Here is a 19135-nt window from a genome sequence, read left to right as displayed (position 1 = left end):
GTCCCATGGCATCTTGAAAAGAAAGAAAACACCCAAATGGGCTGCTAGTATGTTATATTGCATACTTGGTGATTTTGAAAGAAAGATCACGCATTAATATTGTACTATTACACTTGTAATGGATAGTAGCCCAATCCTGCCAATACAGAAAGACAAATACAGTGGTGGCTGGAAAAAAAAAATATTGCCAAACAAATCTATTGCAGACCAAACTAGTCAGGTTTGAAAGCAAAATGTAGGTGTACCTAGGATCGCAAATGAAGGGTTTTCATTAAATTGTGCAGGTGCTGAGTATCATGTGGGCTCTTAATGTTACGGAGCCAGCTTCAGGCACATGCAAAGCAGGCAGGTTTTTCCAAAAGTTAGATGGATGGGGAAGGCACGTAGTCCTACTGAATTGCAAAGTCATGGCTCAGATGTCTGTTCCTCCTGTGCCTGTCCCTGGAGGAGATGAGGACCACCTGTTTGAGAAGATCACACTGCAGCACAGCTGATATCTCTCCCGCTGCTTCCTCTGAAACCCTAGAGAGTGGCCACCGATTATGGTGGAAGAAGCAGTAACTATTTGTGAGGGCCAAATGCAGGAGCTCGTCCCTCCTCCCATCTCCTGAAAGCGGCCTGCCATGCTTTGCAGGGCTGCTCTTAACCTGCTTCCTCCCTGTGGCAGGGGAAACTCTTCGTCCTCCCCACACATACAGCAGCAGCCTGGGATGCAGGGTAGGGCGAGTGCTCACAAGGGGAGTGCGAAGCATGAGCATAATTACTTCTTTTAGGGGGAGGTGGAGACGGACTCTTGGCGCACAGATTGGCTGTTTATTGTATCGGAAAGGGGATGGCTGCTGGCTGCGGAAGCGGGAAGAGGCTGCTGCGCTGGGGAGCGGTGCGGGCAGCGGGACGCAGCACCCTGGGGAGCTGGAGGGCAGGAAGAGAGGTCCCGAGGCGGCGGTGGTAGTTTCCACTCCCAAGCTCGGATCATCCTGAGCAAGGCAGGAAGGGGGTGCCTGTGGGAGAGAACAGGAAATCGTGCGAGATTTCCATCCGCGCGTCCACCGAGGCTGTTCCTGTTCACACCTGTCCTCATCTCCCTTTTGAACCAGCCCAGCTGCCAGATATTTACCTTTGCCTTCGCTGCAGGCAGGCCTTGCAGGCTTTGCTGTTACCGAAGCGTACGTTTTAGTTATTTGGCAGAGTTTTCAGGCTGGAAAAAACCTTGTTGTCCTGTTGTTTTTCCTACTTTTGTGACTTACAAAAACTGATTTAAAAAAAAAAAAAGTTCTGATTACACTAGGAGCTTTAAGAAATAATTGTTTTCCTCAGGTAAGGCAGGACAAAGTCTGACAGCTCTAACATTCTGAGAGGGTGGGATTTTTTTTTATGGTTTTGATGCTCCACAGTGGATGTGTAACTTTTTTTTTTTTTAAGCCAGGTTCCAAACATGAATTTGTCATAGGACAGTGTTCCCAAATGGTAAAATAGGGATCAGTGGTCTGTCTGACTTACTTTAAATGTTTAAATTACAGCAAAAATCATCATCCCAATCCTGATAGCCATCATAAATTACACTAAAAACCAGACCTGTCAGTTACCCAGATCAGATGAAGTAGTTGCACGATGTAAACATACCAGCTAATTACTTCCCCTCTTAATCCTGCAGAGCATGCATGCTTTTGGGGGTATTTTTGAGTCATGGTTTGGCCCTGGTAAGTTCCTGGAGTTTGACCTACAGGTGGCTGCTTGACTAAGTGACACAAAACACTTGTCAAAGTTTGGATACTTGTTCTCAAATTGTAATTCAAGCTTTCTTTTCAGCCATCCCACTTACTGTTTTCCTCTTCGACCCATTTTCCTCTTCGGCCCCGTTTTCCTTCATGTTGTTCGCTCAGCTGACCTTCTGCAGGTTGTCGTCTTATTGATCCCCTTGGGTCAGTATGCTATGCAGTCCTCAGGGATAAGAGGATGAAACCAGAAAGTGGTGTTGGACAGTGAGATTGTAAGACATCTGATTTGAAGTGCCTGTGTTTGTATCACTACAACAGAAGTACTAGTTTTAACTGACAGTTTTAACATATTTTAGTGTTTTGCGTGTGGCAAATACTGCTTTAGTTTCTCCCAGATTTCTAGTTACTGTTTTGAGACTGGGCACTATCTTGTCTCTCATGGGATTTGGCTAAATTTTGTATTCATGCATGTGTAAAAACAAGTATGAGAGACAGTTGTCTAAGTGTGTGTATGACAGTTGGCCTTCCTTGTTCCCAGATTTGGACAGCACTATCAGATGTGCATCCAGAGTTAAGCATTGACACACAGACCCTAACGGTAATGCCCAAGTGTCAAAAGCAGGTTTTTACCTGCCTGTACTTACATGTGGAAAGGTAATTCTGGTCCAGGCTAACACCCTTCCTGAACGGCCTGAGTATGATCTGCTGGAGAGCAGCAAGGCTGAGTCAGAAGTGGGTACACTGAATTGTCAGGAACAGATCACACTGGCTCGGTGGGAAGGTGGAGAGGAACAACAGTTGCCGACAATTCGAGGAAGCGGATGCTCCCGCTGGCAGGCGAAGCTCCGGGGTGCGTGGTGCAGTGGGAGGCAGTGCCTCGCCTCGCGCAAGGGGACGGTGCTGTTCTTCTGTGGTTTATTGTACTTCACCTTCCGTTCGTTCCTTGAACGAAACTGTAGCTGTGCATTTAAGAAGAGCAATTCTGCTGCTGAATTTAGAACTTAAAATTCCCGGCGGAGCTGCACACGGGCTTTGTTCTCCCCAAGTTGGTGGCTGTTTCACGTGTCTGTTTTTAACTGGCCTGGCAAGGGGGGGGGGGGGGGGGGGATTTGAAATTGCGTCCCAATTGCTTCGCCTGCGTCGTCGCCGTTGCCGAGTCGGCCGAGGCACGGCTCGGGGGTATATATAGGTCATGAAATACCCCTGGCTCGGAGTCCCCGCCGCTGCGAGCGGGGAAGGGTCTGACAGGGGCTGGAAGGAAACCTTTGTCGGGGCGGACCTGCCGCCAGCGCTGGAGTCGCCGCCGGCGGCTTTGTCTGGGCCTCGCCGGGCGGGGAGCGCCGGGGAGCGCCGTGGCGGCCGGTCCGCCCGGGGCAGGCAGGCCCTCGTTAGCGCTTCCCGGCCTTTCAGCAAATTAGTATTTTATCAAACCTAGGCCACGCTATTCTTCCCGACTTTAAGCCTGTTATTCATAGGCGGCGGTGCACCCGGGGCACGGTAACGACTACTAAACTTAATTGCGCGCCTTGCTCTGATTTACGGGGGTCAGGGGCGAAAAGCGCCAGCCTGTCAGCTCGCTTCACCTGGCGGCCGTCCAGCTCCCCTGACAGGCCAACCTTTGGTTTAAACAAATTCGAGAAATATGTCAAGTTTTTTCCCTTTTTTTTTTTTTTTTGAAGCGGTTTCGCGGTGATTTGCTAAAAGGCGGGGGGGGGGGGGGCGCACAGGACGCGGCCGCGCAGGTGCCGGGAGCGCCCGGGCGCTGATTGAGGGAAGCAGATGGCTGCAGTCGGTGGCCGCCAGCCAGCGGAGCAGGTGCTGGTCACGTGGCCGCGGGTTGCCGGGGCGACGCGAGCGCTCTCGGCGCGCGGATGAAAGGCAAGGGGCCCCGCTTCAGCTGCGGCTTTGTGCCATTGGTGGCAGCTAGAGCGGAAACAAACGCTGGAAGGGGAGCCGCTGCCCGCGCGCGGCCGGCGCGCCTGAGGGAGGCCGGCGGGCAGGGAGCGAGCGAGGGAGGGAGGGCGGGCTGCGCTCCCCGCTTCTCCTCCTCTCCTCCTCCTCCTCCTCTCTGAAGGGCTTGGCTTGTGTCCGCGCTCCCTCCGTGGTGTCAAACTACCCCCCCCCCTTTTTTTTTAATGTTGTCACAGTGTGAGGTGTTTCTTCAGGAGGAAGGCTGTGTCACGCCCTGTAATTTCATGATAGTACGAATTCATTTCCAAAACTCCCAGTCTTTTCACTTCTAAATTTGATTTTAAGTCAACGTTAGTTTAAACACAGGCTGCAAAACAGGGTAATATACCACAACTGCGTTGTCCCAGTCCCGACGCGACGTGTAACCATATTTGGGAGTTTTAAGTTACAGCTCCGGAATACGCCTTCAGTGGGCCAACGCGCTGATCAGCATGAACAAGCTTAAAGCTGATGTTTGTTTGAGAAGTTGCAAGGCTGGGGATTATGAAGGAAAAACAAACCCCAGGCAGCGTCCCGGGTATGAAATTAAAACGTTGAGGGTGCAGAAGCCGTACAAAAGTGCCTGACATACTGCTTGGCGACGCGTGCTTGCCGTTTGTCGGGTACCAGCGCATAACTGCTCTGAAACGTCTCGGCAACTTTCCACAACCAGCCTGTCAAATCAGTAACAGGCCTGGAGGGGTTGGCCACAGAGGGGAAGAAAGACGAGTGAAAACCCACGGGAGACTCAATGGCTAAATGTGCTTAAAATCACTAACTTTTACCATCGATTCTTCTTCACTGCCATTTAAAAATTTCACCCCCGTGATGCTGAAGATCGTCTTGGTGTGTGATTTGGTCACGATGTATTTAAAGCTGGATTTTCATATGTGCATCCTCACCCACTTCCAGGCCTCTCAGTGCAGTTGGAGAGACGTGGTCCCAGTTCCTCAGGTCGCGAACATTTTCATGGGAGAGGAGGGGGAGAAACAATCCCCAAAACCTTTCTCTGCCATCAGTGGATACAGCTTTCTAGTATTGTGTAGGTGCTGAGATACCAGCTGGGTGGTTTTTTCCCCCCATACAAGCTGTGGTTGCACGCGTTGAGGCTGTATCGGTGCTCTCTGAGCTGACACAAAACCACATTTTCTGCTTGGAAAATAGCAGGGATGGTAGAAGTAGACGAAGAATTTTCTCATTTGGTCCTTTGTTTTGGTAATGCTTCCTCTGGTTCTCTTCACCTGGTCCGCACAGTTAATACCAAGACAAGTACACACGTAATCCTGTTTCTCTTCACGTGTGTCAGGTTGCCCAAACACCACTTTCAGAAAGCGCAGGTTCTGAAGAGAGCAGTTCTTCCTTTCCAGACTCATTTTTAGTTTCTTGTTGAAGACATACTCAGTGTCGCTGTCTAAGATCTTGAAGGAGAGAAGTGAGATGTCCATTGTTAATGAATGGGAAATGTATAGCGATGGCCCATGCATCACTGATTTTACAGTTATGTTTAAATACTTAAGTAAGGCAAGGCAGTTGAAAATAATGAGATCACTGAAAATAAACATGTTGCAGATTAACTGTTTTGTTGAGCACTTTTTGCTTTGATTTTTGTATTAATATTAACGAAAAATACCTCTGTTTCAGTAACAAGAAAACAGATTCAGAAACTAGTGCTGCGAAGAAAAAGGTTAACAAGGGAAAAGAAGGTTCTGAAAATTCAGATTTGGAAAAAACTCCGCCGCCATCACCTCATCCTGAAGATGAAGATGACCCAGGGGTTCAGGTAATGGTCTCTTTCATGTTCAATGTAGCCTTTGGCAATTAAGATGCATAAATTGGTAGTTCTCACAGTCTTTTGTTATAGAGGTATTTGGGTATTTTCTGTGTTGTTTAGAATGACATACCAAGAAGGTGACAACCGGAAATCACTGTGGTGAATATTTTACTAAAACAAGTTTTCCTCATCATAATGTCACTTTACAGTCTTGTTACCTGCAGATACGTGGTCAGTGCTGCTGAGTTTTCACATGTTCTCTTCCATCACTGTTGCGGTTATGGTGCTGAATTTTCTGCTCTGTAGATTTAACATACCACTGTGAAGTCTTGCTTATAAGCATCTTGTTTCTTCTTGCATTGGCTTTGCAAACCTTCTGAAATCAAGAGTAAGATGTGACAAAGCAGGATGGTGGAAATTTACACGTCAGGGACTTTAACCTACACTGTTTTAATGGATGAAGGACCTTTTTGCAGGACTGCTAGTCATGAGCTAACATTGATAATTTCTTTTGACCACTACTCACCTATCACTTTCTGTCCAAACTTTATTTCATATAAATAAAATCTGGAAATAGAAATAGCATATATGACAACTTCTGTGTGCTCTGCCATTAGCCATGTTAAGAAGTGCTCAGCTCCTGGCTTGCTTCTACTGGCTGTGGTCAGAGTGGGTATTAAAAATAAGAATTCCCTCATGAAGGGGTAGAGGCAAATTGTGGTGGAGAAAGTATGAGACTTAAATACTCATGCCGGTATTACCGAAATCCCTTGCATTCGTCCGTTGCATATCAGGTTGTGGATGTGTTGCTTCTGGTTAGCAGAGATGTTGAGACTGATGACCACTTGAGAATGATCAAAGCAGCCTGGTAAAGAGGTTGGCAAACAGTGGTGTCCTAACACAGACATGGTTTATGCCTTCCCTCTTACTATTTTCCAGAAGGATGTAGAGTATAAGGAACTGTGAGCAATCTAGTACGTTCTAGTTAAAACCAAAAACAGCAACAGAAGAGTGTTATTTCTGTTTCGTGCAAGCCATGTATTCTGAATTTAAAAAGTTGAGATAACACCATGCAACCGTTAAAATATTTGAAGAATAAGTTTTCTGTTCTGTGCCACAAATCTCTCTTAGTTTAATTAATGGCGCTGACAAAAGATGTAGAAGAAACTTTCAGAGCTGCTGGGTTTTTGGGTTAATTTGCAGATGATTATATACTGTCTACAGTTCACTACATATGCATGTTTTGCTTGTTTTCAGTTTAGTGGGACAAAACTTTGTTTGTGAAATTCAATTGGGTGATAAACTTTACATTGGAAATATCTTTTTCTTTTTGTAAATACAAGTGTAAGGGTATTTGCATAACTTTTTAATTAAATGTAATAAAGTACTTTAGGTAATCTCTGTTTTCTTAATACTTTCTTGCACTGTGCATGTTATGCTGCGCCCATGCTTCTTTGCATAAACTTAGGGAAGAGTTACAACCATATACACTAGGACAGCTAAAATTAATGAACTTTTTATGCATTTCCCAACTGAGATTGATATTATGTAGTTGTCTAAAACACGGTTGTATTCTTAAGTGTTAAATACTGAGTCTTCTGTAAGATATTATGTAGTAATGCACAAAGTGATGCATTGTCATCTTTAGAGAGGAAAAATACTTACTTTTGTGTGTTACCATACATATTTTTTTATATTCCATTATCAAGCCTGTTACTTGCCACCTATAGATCAGTTAATGATTAAAAGATAATCTGATGCAGGTAAATTGCATGCACAGTTTCTGACAACAGCGCTTAACAACTGCAAAGCTTCATGTGGATGTTAGAGGAAACAGGAAGCTAACAGAGTCAATAAAAATCAAAATGACAATTACCATTACGTTTTAGGCATCCTTTCTATTAGGGAAGTGGGAGAAAATATTTTTGGCACCAAAAATAATGGTAAGACTTACCTATTGAGCCAAAAGAAAATTTATATTTTCCCATCAGTGATTATGGAAATGAGGGTACAAATTTGCTAAGTGGTGTCTATTTTCAAGTATAAAAATACTACTGCAGTTTTGTGGAAACCCCCATAAGTTACTATGTTAAAGGTAGAAGCCACATCATCATTGTTTAAAAAGGTGGTGTAAACTTAACCTTTAATCAAAAATTTCATTTTCAGTTAAAGAAAGAATTTCTAATTTTGTGAAGTGCATTGGATATTTGTGTTTTAGAAAGTATGATTAACAATCTGAAAGTAAATATTTGACTTTGTCTGTGTACATTGAGAGACCTGGGTGCATAGATCTGTTAAACAAGCTATATAAGTATTTGCATGTACCGGTGAAGATGTGTGTTAAGCTGAGAAAGATGTAAAAATAAGTAGTATATCAATTCATAAAGATTTTTTTTTAACAGTCGGTATTCAACTTTTTTTTTTTTTAAAATACATAGATGAGTCCACTGAGATATTTGATGCTCAGTTGACAGTTTCCTTCAACAGCATACGCTCTCAGCTTTTCAAAATGTATAAGCTGATGCCGTCTATCTGGAAATTTGAATTTTATTGTTGTAGAAAATGGTGTCTGACACTGAGTATCAAGTTGCAAGTTCTGTCAAATGCACGTTTGTGTATTTTACAGATTGTTTTCTGCTTCTGTCTTGAAGCTTTTTCTCATCCTGGAGATGAGGGTATGGGGACACAGAAACCATGTTTTCAATTTGGGGTGGTTCAAGTTTTTCATTCTCCTCTATTAGTTTGGAGTCTTTTCCCATGCTGTGCTACAGGATGTCTTTCTGAACAGTGCTGGGTCAGTGGAGTGAGGAAATCGTATTTCATTGTATTTCCCCTACAAGATAATCTGGGTACAACTGGGCGGATAGGGAGAACAAGAAAGTGTGTTGTCACTGCTTAGCAACACTGTGGGCCATGCTGCAGAAAGGTGGTGTTTGGTTCCTGCATTGGCTATCTGTCAAAGTTTGTCATAGATGTGAATTGAGAGGTGCAACTTCTTGGTTTTTAATTGCTTTCTGAGATACTCTTTCTAATTTTAGTAATGCTAAAAAAAAGAAAAAAATAAAATACCACTTTCGAACTCAGAACAAGCATGAAGTGGATTTTTTTGTTTGTTTGGTGGGGTTTTTGGGGGTTATTTTTCTTCGTTTTTTTACAAAATTTAAGAGCAGCTAACAGGCGGGAATTTAGAATAGTAGTGTCTTGCTGTAAAAGTAATAGCATTCACTACACACTAGTATATTTGAGAAACACAAAGAAGTTTTCTCAGTTATTCTGCTCTTTATCAGTTTTGTTTCTCATGAAAAATATCAATGCTTTCTATTTAGAAGCGGCGCTCCAGCAGGCAGGTGAAGAGGAAGCGTTATACAGAAGACCTGGAGTTCAAGATTTCAGATGAGGAGGCTGATGATGCTGATGCTGCTGGAAGAGACTCTCCTTCGAATACTTCTCAGTCAGAACAACAGGTCAGATATGAATGGATTGGAAAGCGTTCAAATTTCAAATACGGGCCCTTTTCCTGAATGATATTCATCCATGGTTGGCACAATGTGCCAGAAGGCATTAGCTTTTTACCTTCTTAAAGAATATATTAATTCATGACTTTGTTTACAAGCTGATGATAGGCAGTTTGACACAGTTCTTTGAAATTAATGGTCTCTACCTAAAGGAAACTTCAACTGGACTGCTAGGAGTCTTGAATTTACTTCTGTGAATTCAGTGGTCTGGCTTCTGTGACTTTAATAAACCACTCAAGCTTGTCCCCTGCTGCTAGGCACCATAAGAACCCCTTTATGAAATTACTGCCTTGTAGTACCCAGCAGGGTACACTTTATTCTCTGTGCAATGTAAATGATGGATAAAATAGTTTGAATAAGAAGAGGGGTAATAATGTAGGAATGACTGTTGTAACAATCTCATTGTTTTGTAGTGCTTTTTCAAAGAACTACTTCACTTAACTAACTGATGCCCTATTGGAGAATATATACATGTTCTTTGGTATTTCATTTGGCAATTTGTTAAGCCCTGTGAAATATTGTATGTGATCTCCATTGTTAATTGTGTCTTATCAGAAGGAGAATTTGGTAGGTTTGCCTGCAGTTGTAATAGTGAATTAATGTAGCAGTGTGATAGAGAATCTCAGGCAATTTTGATAGCTATCATGTGGACACTTACATAGCCAGCTGGAGTTTTTGAACATCTTCTAATATTTAGGCTGTATGATGCTGAAAGCGTGTGTTATTTTAGGAGAAGTGAACTGCCCATGTGGTTGTAAAATGGGCTTAAAGAAGTATCCTTCAATCCTTTATTATCGTATTACATCTATTTGAATCTTCTCAGTTCTCATGCTAGGGGGGAAAAGTCCTCCTGTGTATTAAACTGCTGTTGCAAAAAAAAAAAAATTTCAAGTTTTTCTAATGAAGGAAGTCTTTAAGTAACAAAGATGCACTCCCATAACTCTTGTATGGTATTTGTGATGTAGGAATCTGCTGATGCTGAAGGTCCTGTTGTGGAGAAAATCATGAGTAGCCGTTCAGTCAAGAAAAAGGTAAAACAAAACGAAACCCCTTTCCCCCATATTTTTAAACAGGCTAAGGATATTTCTGCTGAAGCCTCTATTAAGTTCTTAAAATACCTCAGATACTCCAAATTGAAAAAAGTGTTTTATTGAATAGAGGAGGTTCCCTGAAAGTGTCTTTAGATGGTATTTAACATGCTTTTAGATAGACATACACAAAACAGATTACTTGTTTAGTCTTCCCCTCTTCTCTTGCCTTTCTTCAGATGAGAATTTTGATTTTTGCAACTATACATACCTGGGTGAAATCTGTGGTGCTCTTCACTTCACAGTGATGTTTCATGGGAGTTTGAGGAGTGAGAGAACTCTCCTGCCTCCTAAGTTTCTGCCTTTTCTAGTAAAGAAAAATGCTTGCCCATAATTCTTGCATCTTTTGATAGTGGTTGTGCTTAGCAGCTAAAACAACTTTACATGTGATCAAGAATGTTGCATATACAGGTGGTTAATATCTTCCTTGTCATTATGCTAAGATGGTGAAAGAAACACTCTCTTTAGTTAAGTGTGGTCCTCTTTTAATTCTGCCCTGGTTGCTAATTATGTTTTTACTTTGCTTGCAGATTCCTCTAATCTGCATCACAACTTGATTGGTCTTTGCACTTCCAAACTATTAAACTCTGAGTAGGAAGTAGAAAAGGAACTTGTTCCAAAAAGGCATTATTATATTTTATAGACTCTTTTGTGTAGCAAATTCTGTGACTTTTACTGCAGTTGGGCAGAAAACTGATTAATATAGGTACGGTACTCATGTTGATCTTAGTTAACCAGAAATATTTCTTTTCCTCGAAGTATTAATTTTCATATTGGAGGAGGGAAAGTTGCCCTTATTCATAGATTTATTTTTTTTTTATGGTGTGGCATTTTGGTTTTGGAGGAAGGGGATTTTTTTTTAATAAATTTTATTACTACTGTCATAACATCATTAACATCTTTGTAAACCTAAATTCATGCTATGTCATGACTGGCTGTGTTTGAATTTGACCTGTTTCTGCAGCTTTCATAGCACAAAACCTCTAGGGCTTTGTTTGAGCTATATTTTGTATTTCAAACCATAGGCTTATTTTTCAGATAAACTTTGTGTAATATAAACTAAGTAATTAGTTGTCCTGATGGTCTGCTAGGCGAGGAGAATGTGGTCTTTTCATAAATGTCTTTACGTTGGAAGCTGTTTTTCACCAATTATTCTTCTCCTCTTCCTCTCCCCTGCAAACAAAGGTGTGATTACTCATGGGGAGTGTGTATTTTGCTGCAGTTTGTGGGAAGTGGTTGGTCTGCTGCCTACATGTCTTTGATTGCAAGCTCTGCTGGAGGCAAGCTCTATTTTGAGCTCTTTCTTTAATGTTTTTTATGGATTGTATTTGCAGGTTTGAGGGGTGTCTCTTCTTTCCCTGCTCTTCTCCCCAACCCTCCTCTCCAAAACCCCCCAAAAATGGATTTCAGGATATTAATATTTAACATCTGAAGTATCCAACTGTGCTTTTATTAAAGGTCTTTTACACTCTTACTAACGTCATCAAAACCCTGGTTGTTAGATTACTAATCAAAGTAAAATAGCTGCGATCAGGACCAGTGCATAAAATAAACATGAGGAAAGGCTTCACTAGGAAACCTTTCAGTGGATTAGGTTGTAACAAAGATGTTGCATTCAAGTAAAGGACATTAGATAATATGCTTTTGAAGCAGTATTCTTACCATAAAATTATGCTGGTTTTCTCAAAAATAGCCTTAGTCTAGTTTTGGAGTTACCAGATACGATGCAGCACTATACTTGCAACCAATTTTGAAATGTACAGAATAAAAGGTAGAAATTGCTTTAGTTCATGTTTGAAGTATAAAAGACAATGTTTTTCCCTGCTGTTCTTAACACGGAATTTTGAATTCTGGTGAATACTCTTCCTTCTTGCAGAAAGTGTTAAGTACATGTATAAGTACATGTTAAGTACATCTTTCCGAACCATCACGGTCCTGACGTCTTCAGTTTGTATGTGGAAATTTTTCATTTTTCTAATTACTTTCTTGGCCAGCTTTAGTCCCCTTTGAATTTTTGCTCCTTAACTTTGAAAAGGAATGGCTAGAACTTAATACGCTATTCAGCACAAATAGCACATATTATGGAAAGATGCAGAGTGTAGAACATTATACCTGCATGTTACACATCTGAATTTCTCTTTTTGCCTACCAATACATGGTGGGAACTAGATCTAATTGAACCGTGTACAAATGCCTACATCTGTTCCACAAACTGATTAATTCACAATCCAGTGCTGTGTATCAATTGAGGTGATTGGTTTTTATGTGTTGCTTTGCATCTGTTATTAATATGTTCTGTCTGCTATTTTCATAGCAGCTGATATTTCTGTGGGGGGTTTGGTTTTTTTTTAAACTCTTGTCTCTACACCCGAGTGGCTTGCTCAAATAACTTTTGCGTTAACACGCATTACTGTATCACTTCTGTGGCAATGGCAGTGCAAGATTGTGTGCTCTTAAGTATTTGCTTGAACGAAGGGATCATTTATTTCTTCAGTTATCTGCAGAGACTGTGGATCAGATTGTCAATTATGGTCATACCTGGGCAATGATAATTTGAAGTGTCCTGTGTTGCCCATGTCTGCCATGTGCTATTTTAGGGTGTCTGCCTAATCAGTTTTGGGAGAATTTTGCATAAATGTTCTAGCTCACCTTTTTACCTGGTTAATGTAAACGTACATGTAGTGGGGGTTGGACAGTGTTGTCAAAGGCATAAGCTTTTGTCTTATATATCCTAAACTGATATATTGTTAAACCCTACTTGAGCGCTTGTGATTGTAACTTGATTAGAATTTTTTTTTTTGGCCATAAGCGTGAATGCCGGAGTTAGATTTTAAAAAGATTTTTTTTTTCCTCTGAAACACTTTTTGTTTAGGTGAATCTTTGATGCACACTCATAGAATGTATAATAACATAGACCAGTTATTACCTATTAGACAATACAAAAATGGTTTACTCCTGAGAGTTACAGGATTTATCAAGATTTACATTGTAAATTATTGTTACTAAGCTGGCAGATGACAAAAAATATACTTGACTGAAATGCTGTTGCGGGGACTTAAATTGGCTAATATGAAACCTTTATATAAAGGTGTTTAACCATGTTGTCATTGTAAGATTAATGTATCTCAAAGGATTCTGATTTAAAAGTAATCAAAGAGTTGGCCATAATACATTTCAGAAAATAAAAAAAGTTAATGTCTTAAAATTAGGGATGACTTCTTAAAGACTGATTTTGCCTCAGGGAAGTGAATAGATTCAGATAAAGCAATCTGCATTTTTTAATACTTTTTTAATACAGTTTTGACCTCTAAATATGAAGACCTCCTTGAGAAATACTCCCTCTCAAATTTTATGTTTAAAAAAAAATTCTTGATGTTTTTCAAATTCCTTCCTTTGACAGTATCTTTGTAAGTGACAGAGAAGCTTCTTCTCTGTGTTTAGAGTTAGGGGATAGTTTATCTTCTTCAAGAGAGGGTTCAGGAAGTAGCACTGGGAATACCTTATCTTCCATTTCTTCAGGGAGGACTAGGTGGAAGCTGGTGTTGCTCCTCTCTCTAGAAAGGAACACAAGCAGACTGTACTGGAGTGATATAAATGCTAAAATGATAAAATCCCTTGCTAGTCTGGAAGAGAAGGAATACTATGTAAATCAGGGATTAGGAATGCATTAACTTTTTCTTTACTGTGCTGGAACAGAGTTTAAGGCAGCTGCTACTGTAGTTCTTTAATTGCACTGCTATGGGAGTAATGTCTAGCCAGCCACTTTTCTTTTGAGACAGAACTGGGAAGATGACAATTCATCCCCTAGCTTCAGAGTAGTCTCTCTTTTTTATATATTTTTTTTTTCCTTTCTCTCTCTTTTTTTTAGTTTTTATTTTTATATATATATAAAAGATGGAGGACTTTGACTTACACAGGGGTCCACAGTTTGGTCTGCTTAGTGCAGACATTTATTACAGATGTTGTTGTCCCTGATGAAGTATGTAAAACAGAAAATCCTCTTCTATTTAAAATTGTTCCAAAGTTCATTAGTAAACACAAACCGTTAATGTTGTGACATAAACTGAATTCTAAACATGTGCCTGGTGCACTGTCCTTAGTTTGTCCTATGGCTGAGTTCAGGAGTAATTCAACAAAGTATTACATGCCATATGTTATGCAGTGCTTTGGCACTAGGGATGAGTTAAGGGTAGTCTCAACCCTTAGCACTGAATGCCCTTGGTTTTGCTGGTTTATATCACAACTTTAACCTTGCTTTAAATGTAGTTTTTGGGTGTTAATTTAATTTGGCTGCTCTGTATGTGAGACATCTTGCCTGAGTGAATTTAATTGCACCATTGAGTAAAACTAAAGCCATGAACACTGATGCACTAAAATTCTAGCAGAGGTATAAGGTTTAGTTTTATATGGCTTCTTGTTTGGAGTTATTAACTATATGGAGGAATAAACCCCCTTTAAAACTCTTTTTTAAAACATTACAAAACCCACAATGTAAAGTTGCCATGAGCCAGCCAAAAATAATACATATGGCATTCAGGAGTGCAGTTGCTAATTGGCTGCTGCCTGAGAAAATGGTACACTTGGCTTCTACTTAACACTGTGGGTTTGGCAGAAAGCCAGATTTGGGGTGAGGTTGTGAATGAAGCTGCATGTGGTTAGGGAGGAGTTCAAATGATTCATGTCTTGGAAGTTGTAGTAAGCAGTGCAGTATGTACTTGGGTAAGCTGCTGGAGGAAACTCCTCACCCATGTCCTCCCCCTGCAAATGCTTTCCTACACCTCCACTTGTCTCTGTATGTGGGAACTATATTCTCTATTTCGGTTAGTTTTAATCATTAACTAGATTGGGCTATTTAGTGGTTTAATTCACATTTCAACAATTCTTTTCTTACAGATGGAGAATGGAGAGGAGGTAGAAGTAGAGGAATTCTATGTAAAGTACAAAAACTTGTAAGTAAAGTTATAGATTTGATTACTATCTTCAAGTTCATGTAAATTCCAAATAGTTTTTTAAAACTGGTTTTGTAAATGATGTAACTGTTACTATCCAACTTTAAAAATTTCGGATGTTTAATCCAAAACACTGGCAAATAAACAGGGAAATACCTAGTGGTACTGGGTTTGATAGTGTTGTCTTAATTTGTGTTCTCTCCAAAATGAACTCCGTAGGTAAAATTGCTCTGCTATTAAAAACTTTCATCTAAGGCTCATTATGCATACAAATTCATGAGGACATACCTATGTAGCTGTGTAGATCGAACTGCAACTGTAGACTAACATGCCTGCAAACTATGCAAAAATAACCCTTAACGTTGCTTCAAAAACAAGATTTATATTCAACAAAACGTCTAAGATAACAAACGAGATGGCTTCCCATATTCCAGTAGCAAGCTGCCCCTCCATAAGAGGGATGTAATAGTGGTGAGAGCAGCATGTTGTTTCACTTCCGGGCTCTGAAGCTGCAATGCAATCAGTATTTAAAATAAGATACTTCACAGCTGGATAAGCTCATTTTTCTTTTAGAAAAATAGCATATCTTGTTTAATTTTAGCAAATTTTTCATCTGAGAGCAAAATTTGCTTAAAGTGAGTTTCTTGAAGCTAACTGCAGATAGTTGACTTCACTTTAAATACGCTGCCACCTTTGTACCTTTTGCACTATGTTGATTATGGCATGATGTTTAATAGCTTAATTACGCTTTATTTAGTTTTATTACATTGGGATGTGATTTTTGTATTAACTATTCATGTCTTAGACTTCTTAGCAATATAACTTCAGTATAATTCAATACAACTTTTGACAGACTAAATTTATAAAGTGGGACTAGTCATTTTGGCAGAGATGCTGTTGCTTTGCGTTTTCTTAAAGACGGATTATTACCATGGAACTGCATTTACAAGGGTTTTTCTTTTCTCTCTATCAGTGTTAAAACTTCAATTGACTCATATGCAACTTTTAATTACAATGCTGTTCTTACAAAAAACGGTGTATAGCATGTTAGTATTTAAAATCTTTGCATATTTTAATTAACTTCTAAAACCCCTACTCTTTGCTAGACTATGATGTTAAATAGAGGCACTTATGATAAATGTCTTGTATAGTAATTATGTTTTAAGTATGCCCAATAAAAATCATCTTAGCTTTTGCCAAATACTAAATGTATGGGGTATGTATTTAAATTTTGAGTGGGAGTTGTTTTTATTTACTGACAAGTTTCTCCATTAGTAAGTATAATTACTTCCAGTAAAGATGATTTGTTAATAACCTGTATGAAGAAGATAGTGTCCCGTTTTCCAAGCGTGGCACTACAGTGTGCTGGAAAGATCTAGCTATACTAGTGGGATACATAGGAGTACGCAATGGAAGCATAGTTTTGAGTAAGATTCTCTATTTCTTCTTCTAGTTCGTACCTTCATTGTCAGTGGGCATCTGTGGAAGAGCTGGACAAAGACAAGAGAATTCAGCAGAAGATTAAGCGGTTTAAGGCAAAACAGGGCCAGAACAAATTCCTTTCAGAAGTACGATTTGTTTGTTTGTTTCTTTTAGGTATTTAAGGAATATTCTTATGAATTCTTGTTCTGTATACAAGCAGAAGATTTTGAACAACTGTGTGATATATCAGTAGCATTTATTCTGGTATAAAGTATAACCATTCTCAATCCAAGTCTTGCAAGTTCGTGAAACTCAAGTGATCTGTCCTGACTGTGTATACTTTTTACTGTATTTTTTTTTTCTTAAAATGAGTGGTTAGTTGTTTGCATTGTAAGCATGACTCTTACTGAATCAGTACCAGGTCTCTTTTCTCAGGAGCTGTTTATGCCAGAAAAATGCATCACATTTTTCTGTGTTACGGACTGCTGCTCACTAGGGATTCTAAGCTTTTTATCATCAATTTAATTTCACTTAGAGCCATAAGCAGTAGTGTGGCAGGGGTCCTGTCAATAAAAGACCAGATCTGCTGATTTGTGTCTCTGAAAGCTTATCTTTCAGTAAAATGCTGTGTTTTGAGAAAAAAAACAGGTTCATGTGCTACTGTATTTATTTATTTATATTTATTTTTACTATATAGTTCAAGCAGAACAAAACCTGTTGCAAATGGAAAACTTCCATCTGTTCTAAGTGAAAATGCCTGGAATTGCTTCTCTTTTTTTAAAAAAAAAAAAAAATTAATCAGTTTCCAAGTGGGTCACAAGTTATTGTAAATACTTGGAATTTGTTCTTGCTTTAGAAAAAGTTATCAAAACGTACATAGTCTTCAGTCTTTTTGTCTGCCTTTTCTATTGGAGGGGATCTTACAAATATAAAGTGAAACACAATGCTTTAGTATGCAAGAGAATCCTGTGAATTGTTGAAGGGATAAGAAAGAACATAACAAATTGTGATTTTCAGAGAAACTGTGTATGCATGCAGTGTCTTTTCTCTGTTTCTGAAATAATAATCTTTGAATCTTGCTTATAAAGCAGTTAGACGATTCCTGTAGTTAAAATAATCCAAAGGCACTTAGTGTACAAGGCTCTAATTTCTTTATTGCAAGCTGTAGTTTTCAAGAATGCTAAATGCATTGCATGCCATAAGCCTTTTCGATTGCTCATTAGTGAATTGTAATTTCACACTTCATTTAAAATATTCTTAAACATTCTCTCACAGTAAAAGGTTTCACACAGTAATTAAGAGGCCCAGTTAACAAAGTCTGAGAAGTCTGATTCCCTCACGGGGAATGATCTTGCTGAATTGTAGCATTTCAATTAACATGTTGAAGTTTGCCAAATATGAATTCTATGTCACCGTGACCCAAAATATTATTGCCTGGTGAAATATATAATAATTTTTCCTCTCAGGAAGGGCTAATAGAGATATCTTTTATATTTTTGCTTCTCTCCTTGAACAGATTGATGATGAGCTTTTTAATCCAGATTATGTGGAAGTTGATCGAATCATGGATTTTTCACGTAGCACAGATGATAATGGAGAGGTAAACAAAACTTTTAGTGCATCTGTAGTCATATAGACATTGTGTTTAGAATTTACTGTTTAGAAATGTGAATATATTAAACACTTCAGAAGCTACCAGGGTATATGTGTGTAGAAAATAGGAACATGTTTGAGAAAACATTGGCTAATGTATCAGTTTCCCTAAAATAAAGAGATTTAAGTGAGAATTCCAAACTTCCTGTAAGTTACCTATATTTAAAAAAATACTTCAAAAAATCCAACAAACCCTCTGATATTCAGATCTAAGGTGGTACTTCATACTGTAGAAATATGATGTCCGTGCAGGTAATACAGAATTTAAATGAAAATTGCAAGAATCTTAGCTAAATGACATAATAGTTTAGACATTGTTTAGACTATCTGTTGCAGAAGAGGTCCTGAATTCACTGTTTCTTACTTTTTAATGACTTGTTCTACAGAACAAGATCACTTTGTTTTCCAGGAGACTTCTTTTTGGTCCTGGGAGAATAGAAAGCTTCACTGACAGTGTCAGTGCTCTATCAGTGAATGGTGGTGGTTGGGTTGTCTGCTGAGAAGTTTCTGATGACACTGATAAGAAAAAACTGTTGACTGTTTAAATACATGTTAAAAGATAGAAATTGTAACAGTTGGAAAACAAATATTATTTTACTTCTAAATTTTAGTTTAACCGTAGTGATTTCAAACATAGCGTTGTGGTTGTTTTGGTGGTAAGCCTGCATTCCCCGCCTTCTAATCTTACTTTGTTAGGTTGTCAAGGTGTCAGCCTGCTGTTTGCTTATCCTTTTGGCTGATTCAGACATTCAGATCTGGTAAAGTTCTTTGAATTGTATCTAGCCTGCAGATCTCCTGTAAAAATGGTTACACTTTTATTCTTTCTAAATTGTGAATTAATCTTATTTTTGTCTTAACAAAGCCTGTAACACATTATCTGGTGAAATGGTGTTCGCTTCCTTATGAAGACAGCACTTGGGAGCTCAAGCAAGACATCGACCAAGCTAAGATCGAAGAATTTGAGAAACTGATGTCTAGGGAGCCAGAAGTAGAGCGTGTGGTAAGAACTGGCTCTGCGCAGAGGATTTTATTTGAAAATAGTAAAGTAATGTGGTCTTTCAGAAACCAC

The 19135-nt window shown here is 39.4% G+C and overlaps 1 protein-coding gene across 2 annotated transcripts in view; it reads left to right on the top strand.

Moving 5' to 3' along the window:
- CHD7 (chromodomain helicase DNA binding protein 7) overlaps positions 1 to 19135 on the top strand; it is an 89825-nt gene that overhangs the window by 35223 nt on the left and 35467 nt on the right. The window contains exons 3-9 of one of the 2 annotated variants that reach the window (XM_059815820.1): positions 5310 to 5448; positions 8766 to 8903; positions 9920 to 9985; positions 14936 to 14991; positions 16445 to 16559; positions 17930 to 18013; positions 18929 to 19066. The exons of the other annotated variant lie outside the window; for it this stretch is intronic. Of the exons in view, the coding sequence (XP_059671803.1) occupies positions 5310 to 5448; positions 8766 to 8903; positions 9920 to 9985; positions 14936 to 14991; positions 16445 to 16559; positions 17930 to 18013; positions 18929 to 19066 (736 nt within the window). The remainder of the gene's footprint in view (positions 1 to 5309; positions 5449 to 8765; positions 8904 to 9919; positions 9986 to 14935; positions 14992 to 16444; positions 16560 to 17929; positions 18014 to 18928; positions 19067 to 19135) is intronic. 2 annotated transcript variants of the gene reach the window in all.

The sequence above is a fragment of the Gavia stellata genome, chromosome 3 (genome assembly GCF_030936135.1).
Source record: "Gavia stellata isolate bGavSte3 chromosome 3, bGavSte3.hap2, whole genome shotgun sequence".
NCBI classification, from domain to species: Eukaryota; Metazoa; Chordata; class Aves; order Gaviiformes; family Gaviidae; genus Gavia; species Gavia stellata.
Note: the sequence above shows the minus strand (reverse complement) of the source record. Positions and strands in the feature narration are given on the sequence as shown.